The sequence below is a fragment of the Anabrus simplex genome, chromosome 3 (assembly GCF_040414725.1).
Source record: "Anabrus simplex isolate iqAnaSimp1 chromosome 3, ASM4041472v1, whole genome shotgun sequence".
Lineage (NCBI taxonomy): Eukaryota > Metazoa > Arthropoda > Insecta > Orthoptera > Tettigoniidae > Anabrus > Anabrus simplex.
The window spans coordinates 83,947,706-83,962,788 of record NC_090267.1 but is presented as its reverse complement, the minus strand read 5'-3'; the positions used below and the strand labels follow the sequence as shown (position 1 = coordinate 83,962,788).

Here is a 15,083-nt window from a genome sequence, read left to right as displayed (position 1 = left end):
TAAACACAAGCACAAGCACAAGGAGTCTGATAGTAAAGTAAACTCGTGTCCTCATCCCGAGGTGGTGCAGCTCTTTTCAGGAGGTGAGCTGCATGTACCATTTCAATCACATACCAGCCCTCCTGCCATTCTTAAATTTCTGGCAGTACCGGGAATCGAACCCGGGCCCCCGAGGACGGCAGCTAATCACACTATCCGTTACGCTACAGAGGCGGACAGGAGTCTGATAAATTATGAGTAATAACGATGTTCACCTAGAGTAGCCGTCAGTTTCTGTACTTAGCCTACGCATTTACTGCTGCATACAATGTCTTTATAATTATGCTATACTGCGTCAAAATAGACCTCGGCATAAATTAACGCACCAGTCGCTTTTATACACAAATTTCCGGAATGGAGAAGACCCGAGGTTGACTATTCGCATACTCGACACACATAACTTTCAGCTCCATCTAACAACGCTCTCGAGATCTCTCGAAATTTCTCGCGAGAAACAATGCTTGCGCTCGTCTCGAAAAAACTCGAGACCCTGTGTCAGACTGCCCTTCACTATGTTACCGGTCCTGTGTGCGAATGTACGAATAAAACAGGTGGGACATAAGATATGACGTTTTTTAATAATTATTTATATCATGCTACCTACCCCGATAGGAGGAGCACGTACCCCTGTGAATGGGATCATTTTTATGATGATAAAAACATACTGTACACTGTTATATTAAACCATAATTAATGCCCTACTTTGACCAAAGTACAATATTGCAATATCAGAAATGCGAATTAAATTGTTACGTATGGGGCCACCAATCAAACGATCGCCACCCCTCCTCCCCGATAACTTTACATCAAAGTAATAGAGATAAGGGTTCAGCACTGATCTCTATACATGGATCGCTGATGGCAGGTGTCCGCTGCAGGAGAAAGTACGCCAAGTTGAGCGCGCGGTTCGCCATGTTGGCGTACCCAACCTAGAGCTCTCCTTATGGGGAAGAAATGATAATATAGTCAATTTTAAGTAGCAATTAATGGCGCATTGGAATAATTAAAAATATAGAGACATGTTCACTCAAAGCATAAGGACATTGGGATCACTGACACGTCATTCCGAGGTCAGTAAATCTCGGGGATAGCAATAAACATGAGTGTATAATAACGGCCGACAAATATTAACTTAGGTGCTGAATACATGCAGTTAGCGATCGGTAACACAATACGAATGAAAACCAGTTTCTGGAAACATTGCTGTAAACTGTATACATGCATGCCACGAAATTATGCATTATGCATTATGATGTACCTATAAACGTAGCTCACTATACAGGCATAGATTCGACATATCGTAATCGGTGCTTGATGATGAATTTCTGTTTCCTGTTTCCATGAAATAACGCGCATATTATCAAATTAAAATATCATTGAAGCAAATGTACATATTTACACTGACTGACAGAGCAAATGCAACACCAAGAAGGAGTGGTTCGAAAGGGATGAAAGTTGGGGAAAAAACAGAGACGGCACGGACGAATAATTGATGTTTATTTCAAACCGATATACAGGTTACACAATGCGCACGGCATCGACTCAGTAGGATGTAGGACCACCGCGAGCGGCGATGCACGCAGAAACACGTCGAGATACAGAGTGAATAAGAGTGCGGATGGTGTCCTGAGGGATGGTTCTCCATTCTCTGTCAACCATTTGCCACAGTTGGTCGTCCGTACGAGGCTGGGGCAGAGTTTGCAAACGGCGTCCAATGAGATCCCACACGTGTTCGATTGGTGAGAGATCCGGAGAGTACGCTGGCCACGGAAGCATCTGTACACCTCGTAGAGCCTGTTGGGAGATGCGAGCAGTGTGTGGGCGGGCATTATCCTACTGAAACAGAGCATTGGGCAGCCCCTGAAGGTACGGGAGTGCCACCGGCCGCAGCACATGCTGCACGTAGCGGTGGGCATTTAACGTGCCTTGAATACGCACTAGAGGTGACGTGGAATCATACGCAATAGCGCCCCAAACCATGATGCCGCGTTGTCTAGCGGTAGGGCGCTCCACAGTTACTGCCGGATTTGACCTTTCTCCACGCCGACGCCACACTCGTCTGCGGTGACTATCACTGACAGAACAGAAGCGTGACTCATCGAAGAACACGACGTTCCGCCATTCCCTCATCCAAGTCGCTCTAGCCCGGCACCATGCCAGGCGTGCACGTCTATGCTGTGGAGTCAATGGTAGTCTTCTGAGCGGACGCCGGGAGTGCAGGCCTCCTTCAACCAATCGACGGGAAATTGTTCTGGTCGATATTGGAACAGCCAGGGTGTCTTGCACATGCTGAAGAATGGCGGTTGACGTGGCGTGCGGGGCTGCCACCGCTTGGCGGCGGATGCGCCGATCCTCGCGTGCTGACGTCACTCGGGCTGGGCCTGGACCCCTCGCACGTGCCACATGTCCCTGCGCCAACCATCTTCGCCACAGGCGATCACCCGATCACCATACCCCTCGTAAAGTCGTCTGTCTGCTGGAAATGCCTCCGTTGACGGCGGCCTGGCATTCTTAGCTATACACGTGTCCTGTGGCACACGACAACACGTTCTACAATGACTGTCGGCTGAGAAATCACGTTACGAAGTGGGCCATTCGCCAACGCCGTGTCCCATTTATCGTTCGCTACGTGCGCAGCACAGCGGCGCATTTCACATCATGAGCATACCTCAGTGACGTCAGTCTACCCTGCAATTGGCATAAAGTTCTGACCACTCCTTCTTGGTGTTGCATTTGCTCTGTCAGTCAGTGTATAAAACCAGCAAATGTTCAAAACTTGTCAATATATCACATTACCTGCAGCTTAATTTACTATTACAGACTTCTTTAATTAAATTCAGCTAGCAAAGCGCTATTGATAGTCATCATCAGAAATATGTAACACCAGTTAAAAGAGTCCCAAATACCACGAATAGTATAATGGGATAGCCCCAAACACCCACCACACTTTCCCTTCTCCCACCACTCCAGTGTCTGAAACCCATAATTATTACTGATGTAAATAAGGTCTAGAATTCCTCCAGACTTCATTTTTTTTCTATTTGTTTTACGTCGCACCGACACAGATATGTCTTATGGCGACGATGGGATGGGAAAGGCCTAGGAAGTGGAAGGAAGCGGCCGTGGCCTTAATTAAGGTACAGCCCCGGCATTTGCCTGGTGTGAAAATGGGAAACCACGGAAAACCATCTTCAGGGCTGCCGACAGTGGGGCTCGAACCCACGATCTCCCGATTACTGGATACTGACCGCACTTAAGCGGCTGCAGCTATCGAGCTCGGTACTTCATTTTCTAAGATTCTTATAAGGTCACTTCAATTATTTCATCGAAACCGTCAGTTTAATTATGAGAAATAAAAAGAAAATATAAGTAAATCTTTACTTGCAGTTAATGTTCAGTAAAATTGAAAACAGTTGGCTGTACATCACTTCTAAGGTGTACAGTTTGTCCATTTCTATCAAAACAGTCTTCCTCTAAGTGATCCGAACAGAGAACAGCTGTTTTAGAAGGCTCCCAATTCTCCCGCCTGATACTCCTAATCCATGATCTTAGAAGTTCGGGTCTCGAGAAAGGAAACCTACAAAAATGAATTGTCATTTTGCTCCCGGAATATGCGGGGAAAAAAAAAGATACAATAAACCTAAAACTCAAAACACTACCCTAGCAAGATTCTTATGTACAGTATAAAACTCCCCGATGATATGATTTCTCCTTCTGCTGATCGGTTTTGTTTGTACATCCATAAGCTGAACACTGCGGTATGTTAATACCCCGTAGAATGTTTCTTCATTCATATTTCAGATAAACACATACATATTTAAATTGAATCTTGTAATCCACAAGTATACTACAAGGCAACGAATCTAAATTCGTAAAATACACTACTATTTACTTTGCAATAACACAGCACAGAACACTCGTGGAACTACAATCAAGAGGCCTGGCGTCACTGAACTAAGCATAAACAAAGCAAGCTCGCACCTCGTGGTCTATTGCACTATGCGCTCGCTACCATCTTACTACGCCAGTCATCTTCTATTCGGCTTACTGCTACCCAAGCTACCAGCCATCCAGGTATAGAGATCAGTGGGGTTCAGTCATCCTCAGCTAGTAGTCAGACGCGTCATCCGTTGCGCCACAGGGCCACGTGCGTTCAGTCGTCCTGCTCACAGTGATTCATTTCTTCCATTGTATAAGCAAAATTAACAGGATTATCAAACCAGCCAGGTGGGTGAATGGAGTAGCTGACAGGACATTTAACTTGAACTGATGTTAAATATGCCTTTCCAAGTTCATTATTCTAGGTCTGTTCTGTAAAGTATTTTTAAAGTTTTCAACACACATAGCAATATCTAATACATATCCGAAATAAACGCAGTATGGACGAAAAAAAATATATCCATAGTGTCTGTTATGAGATGTTTCTATCGACGTGACACAATATCACTATATTGTAACTAGAAAAACCCCTCATTGGCAGATACCCGCATAACAAACTGAGAAATGTTCCTTGTAAGAAAGTAGTATTTGTAAGGCCACCTATCTTGAACAATGTCACAATTTCAGTTTTCTTAATCTCACCATCTCATAAACGTCGGTTGTATGAATGAATTTTTAGCAACATTTCTGCTTTTTAAAAATGTATGTGACAAAAGAAAACGAGAAAATAATATAAGCACTAACAACCAATGAAAGGTAGGATATATGTTTGCCTTAGAATGTATTTGTAACAAATTCGACAAATATTTTTTTAAATGATAATTTGCAAACAGTGTAGGACCTATAAATACTATTAGGTTTAAATACACTGAGTGGCGAAAAGTCATGGGAAGACTGAATGTGACGTTAATTATGAGTTGTTCCTTCGCGAGCCCTCAAAATGGCAGCAATACGGCGAGGCATTAACTCTACAAGGTGTTGGAATCGTTCTGAAGGGATCTCGACCCACGGATCTTGCACTGCTACCCACAATTGGTCTTATGTAGTTGGTGTGCGGTTCATGGAGCGTACACCAGCATCGACAGCATCCCATAAATGCTCGACTGGATTAAGATCGAGGGATCTGACGGGTCAATCCAGGATCGTAACGTCACTGGAGTGCTCCTCCAACCACCTGCGTGCCACCACAGAGTGGAGACATGGCGCATTATCTTGTTGAAACATGACATCTCCATCAGGGTACTCTAGGGACGGAAAGGGATGCAGATGGTCTGAAAGAATGTCCACATAACGAGCACCTGTCAACGCTCTCTGCAGCAGGATAATGGGACCTCATTGCGACCATAAGAACGCCGCCCAGAATAGAACTGAGCCACCTCCCGCCTGGACACAACTTCGTTGACACGCACGATCCATAGATTTATGGAGCGTATGCCAGACTGTCGATACAACTGGAACCGGGATTCATTGGACCACACCACTTGCCACCACTGTTCCATGGTCCGTTGCCAATATTCACGGGCCCATGTACGTCGTCGAGCTCTGTGTCGAGGTGTCAGCAAAGGGACACGAGTTGGTCGTCGGTTGGTGAAGCTTATGTAGTGCAGTTGCCTCCTTACAGTCCTGGTAGAAATGGGTCCCTAACTCCCTACATTCAAGTGGGTGGTGATCTGACTCACAGTAGCTCGTCGAGTGCTCAGTATGGTTTTGCGGAGGTGACGTGATGTCCGTTCGTTAAACACCTGTGGTCTTCCCGTGCAGCGCTTTACACGGGTAGTAACGTGCTCTATGTGATATTGAAGATCCACCCTGCTCACAGTTGACCTCGGAAACTCAATTTCGCGTGTGAACTCCGCAATGCTATGACGCATGCACCGTGCGTCGATAATCATCCCACGTTCAAAGTCGGTTAACTCATGACATGATGCCATCTCACGCCGCTGGTGTCTGTGACAGACTGCTCAGCTACGCCACAGCTAGCCTCAACACTCAGAGGTCATAATTATACGGCATATTTTCTAATAGAACACCCCTTCCCGTGACTTTTAGCCGTTCAGTGTATAATACTTAATGGAGTAATAGACAAAATATTTGTAACAAGCAAAATTCATGTACTAAAATAACTGATTGCAAGAAATCTAGTTTCAGGTGATCCGCAACGAGGGGATATGAGTATTCTATTAAATGAATTATTTTTCTTTCAGGTTCCAGTCCGACAGCAGGCCGCTGAGCCATACGTACGACCTACTGGACGAACAAAGAAGCCAGTGTCACAGGTAAGTTCATCTTCGGTAACAACGAGTATAAAGAGTTCTACTTTGCTAATGACTGTTTGATTCAGTACGAGTGACAAGAAGTTTCCTCAACAGCATTCCACACCTATAAATTTGTTGTCGGCAAAGAAATCATACGGTATGCCGGAAAGCTCGTGAAACTGTCCGTGTATATTCAAGTGTACAATAGACCTACATAAAACAAAAATGCATCTTCATTAGGGCTACGTTTCAGCATTCAATGCCCACGCTTTTGTGAATAAACTAAGCACTTCCACAATCCTCAGTTTTTTAAAAAAACCTCTGACAGTAGCGTATAGCTCTTACCTTGTACGGCTCTGCGGCTTAATTGTCAGTGTCTTGACTGTCGTATTTCGTGGCCCCGGATTCGATGAATTTTAAATCGTAAAAGGTTAATTTCTTGGCTGTGGAATGGATGTTGGTGCTGCCTCCAACATCCAGACAACTCACAATTTCACATACAAGGCAGATGGCGCCCACTCTTACAAGAAACACTGAATATGGTTTTTCCGTGGTTTCCCATTTTTATACCAGGCAATTGCTGGGATTGTACCTTAATTAAGGCCACGTTCGCTTCCTTCCCCCTGCTACCCCTTTCCTATCCCGCCGTCGTCATAAGACCAACCTGTGTCGTGCAATGTAATGCAAATTGAAAAAAAAAAAAAATTACAAGCATATTCAAACTCTGCCTAAGTCCTAAAGTAAAAGAAAAAACTGTTTTATATATATATATATATATATATATATATATATATGCATGTATATATATATATACATCATTATAGATACAGTCCTGGTAGCATTCAGTCTGCAAGCCTCTGTCAATTGACTAAATGTTGCCACAATACTCTATTTGCAACTAGTGCTGTGGCCTCATTTAGTTCTATAACTCTTATCTTTAATTTGTTAACAGATCAGTCTAACCATCATCGTTTTGGTCTCCCTCTACTTCTCTTACCCTCCTTAACAGAGTCCAATTTCTCCCAGGTAACCTATATTCCTCCATTTGCCTCACATGACCCCACCACTGAAGCTGGGTATGAAGCCATCCATCAAGTTCATTCCTAACTTAACCTTTAGCTCCTCATTCTGAGTACCCTCCTGCCATTGTTCTCACCTGTTTGTACTAGCAATGATTCTCGCTACTTTCATGTCTGTTACTTCTAACTTATGAATAAGATATCCTGAGTCCACCCAGCTTTAGCTCCCATAAAGCAAAGTTGGTCTCAAAACAGACCAATGTAAATATAGTTTCGTCTGGGAGCTAACTTCCTTCTTACAGAATACTGTTGATTGCAACTGCGAGCTCACTGCATTAGCTTTACTGCACCTTGATTCAATATCACTTACTATATTACCATCATGGGAGAACACACATCCTAAATACTTGAAATTATCTACCTGTTCCAGTTTTGTATCACCAGTCTGACATCAGTTCTCTTGAATTTCTTACCAACTGACATCACTTTAGTCTTTGAAAAGCTAATTTTCATACCATACTCATTGCATCTATTTTTGAGTTCCACGATATTAGACTGCAGGCTTTCGACACAACCTGCAATTAAGACTATGTCATCAGCATAGGCCAGACTGCTTATTATATTTCCATCTAACTGAATCCATCCCTGCCACTTTATACATTTCAGCAGATGATCCATCTAAACTACAAACAACAAAGATGAATGATTGCAGCCTTGTCTAACCCCTGTGTACCCTGAAAAAAGAACTCATTCTGTCATCAATTCCCCCTGAAGCCCAATTGTCAACATAAATGCCTTTGATTGATTTTTAATTATCTACCCTTAATCCCATAGTCCCCCAGTACAGTGAACATCTTTTCCCTCAGTACCCTGTCATATGCATTCTCTAAATCTATGGAACATAAACACAACTGTCTATTCCTCTCGCAGCATTTCTCAGTTACCTGGAGCATAGCGAAAATCTCATCCTGACAGCCCCTCTGTGATCTGAAACCACACTGGTTTTCATCCAACTTCCTCTCAACCACTGATCGCACCCTCCCTTCCAAGATGCCAGTGAATACTTTGCCTGGTATACTTTTTTTTATTTTGCTATTTGCTTTACGTCACATGGACACAGATAGGTCTTATGGCGACGATGGGAGAGGAAAGGCCTAGGAAATGAAAGGAAGCGGCCGTGGCCTTAATTAAGGTACAGTGCCAGCATTTGCCTGGTGTGAAAATGGGAAACCACGGCAAACCATCTTCAGAGCTGCCGACAGTAGGGTTCAAACCCATTATCTCCTGGATGCGAGCTCACAGCTGCATGCCCCTAACCACATGGCCAATTTGCCCGGTAACTGGTATACTAATCAATGAGATACCTTGATAGTTGTTGCTATCCTTCCTGTTCCCTTGCTTGTAGATAGGTGCAATTACTGCTTTTGTCCAATTTGAAGGTACCTTACCAACACTCCGTGCTAATCTTACTACTTTATAAAGCCAATTCATCCCTGCCTTCCCACTATACTTCACCATTTCAGGTCTAATTTCATCTTTTCCTGCTGATTATTACAATGGAGTTTATTTACCATACTTTCCACTTCCTCAAGCGTAATTTCACGAACATCATTTTCCTCCTTCCCATGAGCTTGGTTGTTCATGACACTACCATGAAGATTTCCTTTTACGTTGAGATGATTTTCAAAATATTCCCTCCACCTCTCCAGTGATTCCCTGGGATCTATTATAAGTTCACCTGAATTACCTAGAACACTGTTGATTCCCTTTTACCCTCCCTTTATTACCATCTTTATTACTATCCAGAAAGGTTCTCCTGCTGCTTGACCTAGTCTTTCCAGGTTATTACCAAATACTTCCCACAACTTCTTTTTGGATTCAACAACTATTTGTTGTGCTATGTTTCTTTCAACTACATACAATTCCCTGTCTGTATCAGTCCTTGTTTGGAGCCATTTCTGATAAGCTTTCTTTTTACATTTACAGGCTGCTCTCCCTTTATTGTTCCATCAAGATGTTCACCTTTTCCCATCTTTACACACAGTTGTTCCTAGGCATTCCCTTGCTGTTTCTACTACAGCATCCCTGTATGCCACCCATTCTCTTTCTATATCCTGAACCTGCTTACTGTCTACTGTTCGAAACTTCTCATCAATCATATCCATGTACTTCTAATTTCCTCATCCTGGAGATTTTCTACCCTTATTCATTTGCAGACAGATTTCACTTTCTCTATCCTAGGCCTAGAGATACTTAGTTCACTACAGATCAGATAGTGGTATGTATCATCGAAGAATCCCTGAAAAACCCATATATTCCTAACAGATTTCCTGAATTTGAATTCAGTTAAGATATAGTCTGTTATGGATCTGGTACATCTAGCCTCCCATATGTAGTGGTGTATAGCCTTATGCTTGAAGAATGTATTCATAACTGCTAATCCCATACTAGCACAGATGTCCAGCAAATTCTTCCCATTCCTATAAGCTTCCATATCTTCCCTACATTTACCTATCACCCATTTGTATCCTTCAGTTCTATTCCCAACTCTCACATTGAAATCACCCATTAGCACTATCCTATCCTTGCTGTTCACCCTGACTATGATGTCACTCAATGCTTCATAAAACTTGTCAACTTCATTCTCATCTGCACCCTCACATGGTGAATACACTGAGACAATTCTCACTCTAATTCCTCCAACTGACAAATCTACCCACATCATTCGCTCTTTTACGTGTCTAACATAAACTATGTTGCATGCAATAGTATTCCTGATGAACAGTCCTACCCCATACTCTGCCCTTCCCTTTTAACACCCGTCAAGTACACTTTATAATCTCCTATCTCTTCTTCGTTATCTCCCCTAACGTGAATATCACTTACTCCTAGCACATCCAGATGCATCCTCTTTGCTGACTCAGCCAGTTCTACTTTTTTTCTCCCATAAGCCCCATTAATATTGATAGCTCCCCATCAAATTCCATTTTATTTGCCAAGTTGTTTCCAACGAGTCCCACGCCTGTCAAATGAGAGTGGGACTCCATTACTCCCATAGGTCCGAGGTTTGCTTAAAATGTTCTGAGCTCGGTAAATTTGTGAAGAAGAATGATACCCTACTTACACATAGTCCAAATGAGGATCTCTCTTCTAATGGGTTAAGGACTACCGGTGGATTGTATAGTCCTAGCCAGCTGAGCACAAGGAGGGCCATGACTCAGAATATGTCCAAGATGCCCACTCCCATTCTGTAGTATTGGTATCCCAACTCTTTGGACCACTTACTAGGCCACTCAGCCATTGCCTATGGTTCACGAACTAGGATGTGACTACAGTAACCCACACCATGAACCACTGTTTTATCTTAATATAAAATATTGTTGACTTTCCTCAGTTTTATAATGTAACACTGACAGGCGACCAATTTATCTGTGTAATCTATTGGTAGGCACTGCACAATAGTTGTATGATTTCATAAACACAGTCCCAAATTCTGCATCATTTGATTACAGCACTCCAGTTTGCCTTATATCCATTTACCAGAACTTCTAACTCATGTGCCACATCCAGTGCCTTCATTACATTACTGTAACTTCGTGACTAATTGGATAACTCTGGTTTCGTTTCTTCTCCATAGATTCAGTAACAAGCCCATCAATTTTGTTAAATTTGTATGTCTAGGGTCCTCTGAATGTTTTTCTCGATATGCTGTCAATCCTAAATTTTTCCTCATCTTTCTCCACTTTTTCACAGCCTGTATGGTACATTACTTGTAGGTTTCGCCTTGCAGAAAAATGGCAATTTAAAGTTTATCAGAACTTATCCTCTTTTCGTTATTTAACTAAAGTGTTGAAGACGTCTCTTCCACAGGATCCACCATGGCCAGAACAGTAAAGTAAACTTGTGTCGTCATTCCGAGGTGGTAAAGCTCTTTTCAGACACACTCCCAATGGAGGTGAGCTGCATGCACATTTTAACCCACATACGAGCATTCCTGGCATTCTTAAATTACTGGTAGTAATGGGAATCGAATCCGGGCTTCCAAGGATGGCAGCTAATAGTGTCTTACACTACAGAGTGACCAAACCTGACATTAACAAGCAACAGTAGATCACAAACCACAAACTGGGAAAAAGTCACCAAAGGTTGAGATATTTTGGTTTATTCCTGACCACAATAATAATTATTAAATTAATGTTGTATGGTCCACCTTTTTCAATACTATATTATGCAATATTATTGAAATTACATTACTAAACTAGGGACTAGTTTCGGCTTTGGCTGGCCATCTTCAGCCTTTATGTATTACATTTAATAACTAAATAAATGTAAAAACACACAACTGACATAAAAACTAATGTACAAACACATAATTAACATTAAAATCTGGGATGAACTAAGTGTAAAATGTGAAAAATAAATTAGGCTCTAAATTCTTAGAAGTTTATATCCTATGATTATTCCTGACATTCAACTCAGCTGTGATGGGCATGCTGATTTCCACTGCACAATCCAGTACAGCTGGGGAATGATACAAATATACCTTCACAAAATGAGTTATGATGTGCATATAAGATTACTTAAGTTTTTATAAGTACATTTTAACATAAAAATCATTGGCTTATATTCCTAACAATATGGTATTATCATATTTAACCATTTTCTTGCAAATATTAAAAACCAAGTCTAACCATTGTCATTTCAGTTTCCTTCTATTTTCTTACCCTCCATGATACAGCCCATTTTTCTCCTACATACGCTATACTTGTCTATTCATCTCGTATGATTCCCACCATCAAAGCATATGCATGCTTCATCTATCAGGTTTGTTTTTTCTAACATAGATTTCATTGAGACTACAACCAACCCCACTCCCCATTTATTGTTTGTAATCATCCTACTTACTTTAATTTCTACAATAACAATAAGCACTAAATATTTCTTCCATATTGTCTGCCACAGAAGACGTTGAATATGTTTCTTCTGTTTGCACTATGAAATAGTTTTAACTTTATTGGTTCTCAACCTAAGAAGAACAACATCTCCGACACAAATATTACTACCATCACATTTAATTTTTACCTTCCCTTTCAGAAAGACACCATCATCATCAAAGTCAAGAGGACAAACTTCTGATTCTTCACTTAATTTACCATCAAAATCACTTTCTTCATTATTCTTTCTTTTTGAAATTTTTTCATGGTTTTTTCATCCAATCTTCCTTTACATGCTGCCTTTCATGCTTTGGTAACCCTTCTTGCTCTGCTGTCAGTCTGTTGTGGGAGTTTCTTCTCTCCAAGATGTGTCCGTTAAAATCCACATTGAAGCCCTTCTCCTTGGTTTTCCACTACTTTTACAAAGCTCAGTTTCTGGATATGGCCTGACTTGTTCTGGAGTGAGTGAATGATTCTGGCTAGCAATGGTGGTGATTGGGAACTGGAAGTGGGGGCGAACAAAAAAAAAATGTACAGACAACAAAAAGTACCTGGGTTAATAATTAAAGAAAATAAAGCTGTCATTACTGTCTTGAGTTATGTCCACTATTTAATACAGTGCCACAGTAGACAGGGGCAGACCAGATGAAGGGGTAACAAGTCATATTTTAAAGCATATTGGCAAAATAGTTGGGTAGCATTTCAATGGATAGAGATATTTGTGAATTTTATTTCAGGTATGAATAGTGTTGGAGAGAATATACTTCTCTATCTTAGCCTAGTTTAAATTTAAAACAATCCCATTTTGTCCACAAGTATTCCGATACAACTGCAGCATTTAGAGCACATTGGTCCTGTCATATATGTTGTTTGCTTTCCAATACTATTCATTTGCTAGTTGCTTAATATCACACCAACACAGATAGGTCTTATGGCGACAATGGGACAGGAAAGGCCAAGGAGTGGGAAGGAAGCAGCCATGGCCTTAATTAAGGTACAGCCCCAGCATCTGCCTGGTTTGAAAACGGGAAACCATGGAAAACCATCTTCAGGGCTGCTGACAGTGGGATTCGAAAACACAATCTCCCGGATGCGAGTTCACAGATGCGCGCCCCTAACCGCACGGCCAACTCACCCGGTGTCTCTACATTTTTATCTAAGGACATTATCATAGGCTTTTCCTAAATGTAGTGTGTGTTTAATATAGTTCTTTAACTACTCTACTTCTGTTTTGCAGGTAATTCAGCGGTATCGTGAAGATAATGCTGATGGAAGCATCACCTGGGGCTTTGAAAATGATGATGGCACATTCAAAGAAGAGACTATAGGTATCGACTGTACTGTGCGGGGCAAGTATGGGTACATTGATCCCGATGGACAGCGGCGAGAGTATGCTTACACCAGTGGTATTCCCTGTGATAAAGATAAGAAAAATCAAGAAGGAGGTGATGGGTTCGTCGACTACCAGGATAACAAGTACATTCTTCCCAACGGTGAAACGCTCGATGCAGATGCTGTAGTGAAGAACAAAGCACGCCGTCCAGTACAAAATTTCAGGCCATAAGCACTCTCCCCTGTGTAAAGTAGACATTTTCAGAGACAGTTTCTCCCTCGCAGTTCTCTAAGGGAGTAATATCAATGCTCATGCTGACTGAAGAGAGAACTGAAAAATATCTCCACTCGTACATCAATCTCCTGAGGAGAATTAGGCCTATGTGCCTGATGTATATATTTTTGTATATATCTTCTAGAGTTAGGATAAACTGGTAATCAAGATATACAGCTACAAAGGCACAAGCCAAACAAAAGGAAACAAATGAATCAAAACAACAGAGTAAAGACAAATACCGTAGATTCCACAGTAAATTTTAAGAAGAATAAGTTGCATGTGTTCTTGAAATTTATGTTATTAAAGTGATAATAATAGATTATGAGATCTGAAACCAAGCAAAACCAAACTTTTACCCAGTTACTTAATTCTACATTCATGTAACCATCCAGGAAAAGACACATTGTCTGCATTATTCAAGATGCATTTTTCTAAGACAATAAAGGAAAGTTTAATATAATGATGTCTATCCAAGTTCCCATCTTGTACCATTTCACTAAGTAATAAGTTGCAAAATTTTCAGGAGTAAACATCAGTCATAATGCACTCGCACCAATAATAAAATTTTGGATCTCCAGGTATGAACTGTTCGCTTGTGCACAGCACAAGAACGAGAGAGTAGTGGCAGTATGGTATGAAATGTATTAAATGTTCACAATAAAAGTATGTTATATTTGCACTGAGTGGTCAAACCATTAGAAAATGTGCCATGTATGACCCCTGAGCATTGCGCTAGCAGTCTGTCACAGACACCAGTGACGTAAAGATTGCAACACGTTGTGAGTTAACTGACGTTGAACGTGAGATTATCATTGGCGCACAGCGCAAGGGTCATAGCATTGCGGAGATTACAAGTGAATTTGGGTTTCTGAGGTCAACAGTGTCGAGGGTGGATTTTCAATATTGCAGAGAGAATGTTACCATTCACCGATCCCTCCAGACCAGAGGTTCTACGAAAGGACATCACGTTACTTCAGCAGAACCATACTGGGCACTCGATGGGCTACTGTGAGCCAGATCAACGTCCAGTTACGCATTTCTGCCAAGAATGTAAGGAGGCAACTGCAACGCGTAGGCTTCACCAGCCGACGACCAACTCATGTCCCTTTGCTGACACCTCGACACAGAGCTCAACGATGTGAATGGGCTCATGAACATCGGCAATGGACCATGAAACAGTGGCAGTGAGTGGTATGGTTCAATGAACCCCTGTTCCAGTTGTATTGAGCTGATGGGCACATGAGAATGTGGCGTATGCCCCAAGAAACTACGGATCCTCCGTGTCAAC

The 15,083-nt window shown here is 41.8% G+C and overlaps 1 protein-coding gene across 1 annotated transcript in view; it reads left to right on the top strand.

The window, feature by feature from the left end:
* The window catches only part of LOC136867036 (uncharacterized), a 98,314-nt gene extending 84,059 nt beyond the window's left edge, over positions 1-14,255 (top strand). Inside the window, exons 3-4 of the mRNA XM_067144133.2 lie at positions 6,183-6,254; positions 13,424-14,255. Of these exons, the coding sequence (XP_067000234.2) occupies positions 6,183-6,254; positions 13,424-13,750 (399 nt within the window). The 3' untranslated portion in view covers positions 13,751-14,255. The remainder of the gene's footprint in view (positions 1-6,182; positions 6,255-13,423) is intronic.
* Positions 14,256-15,083: the final 828 nt, after the last annotated feature.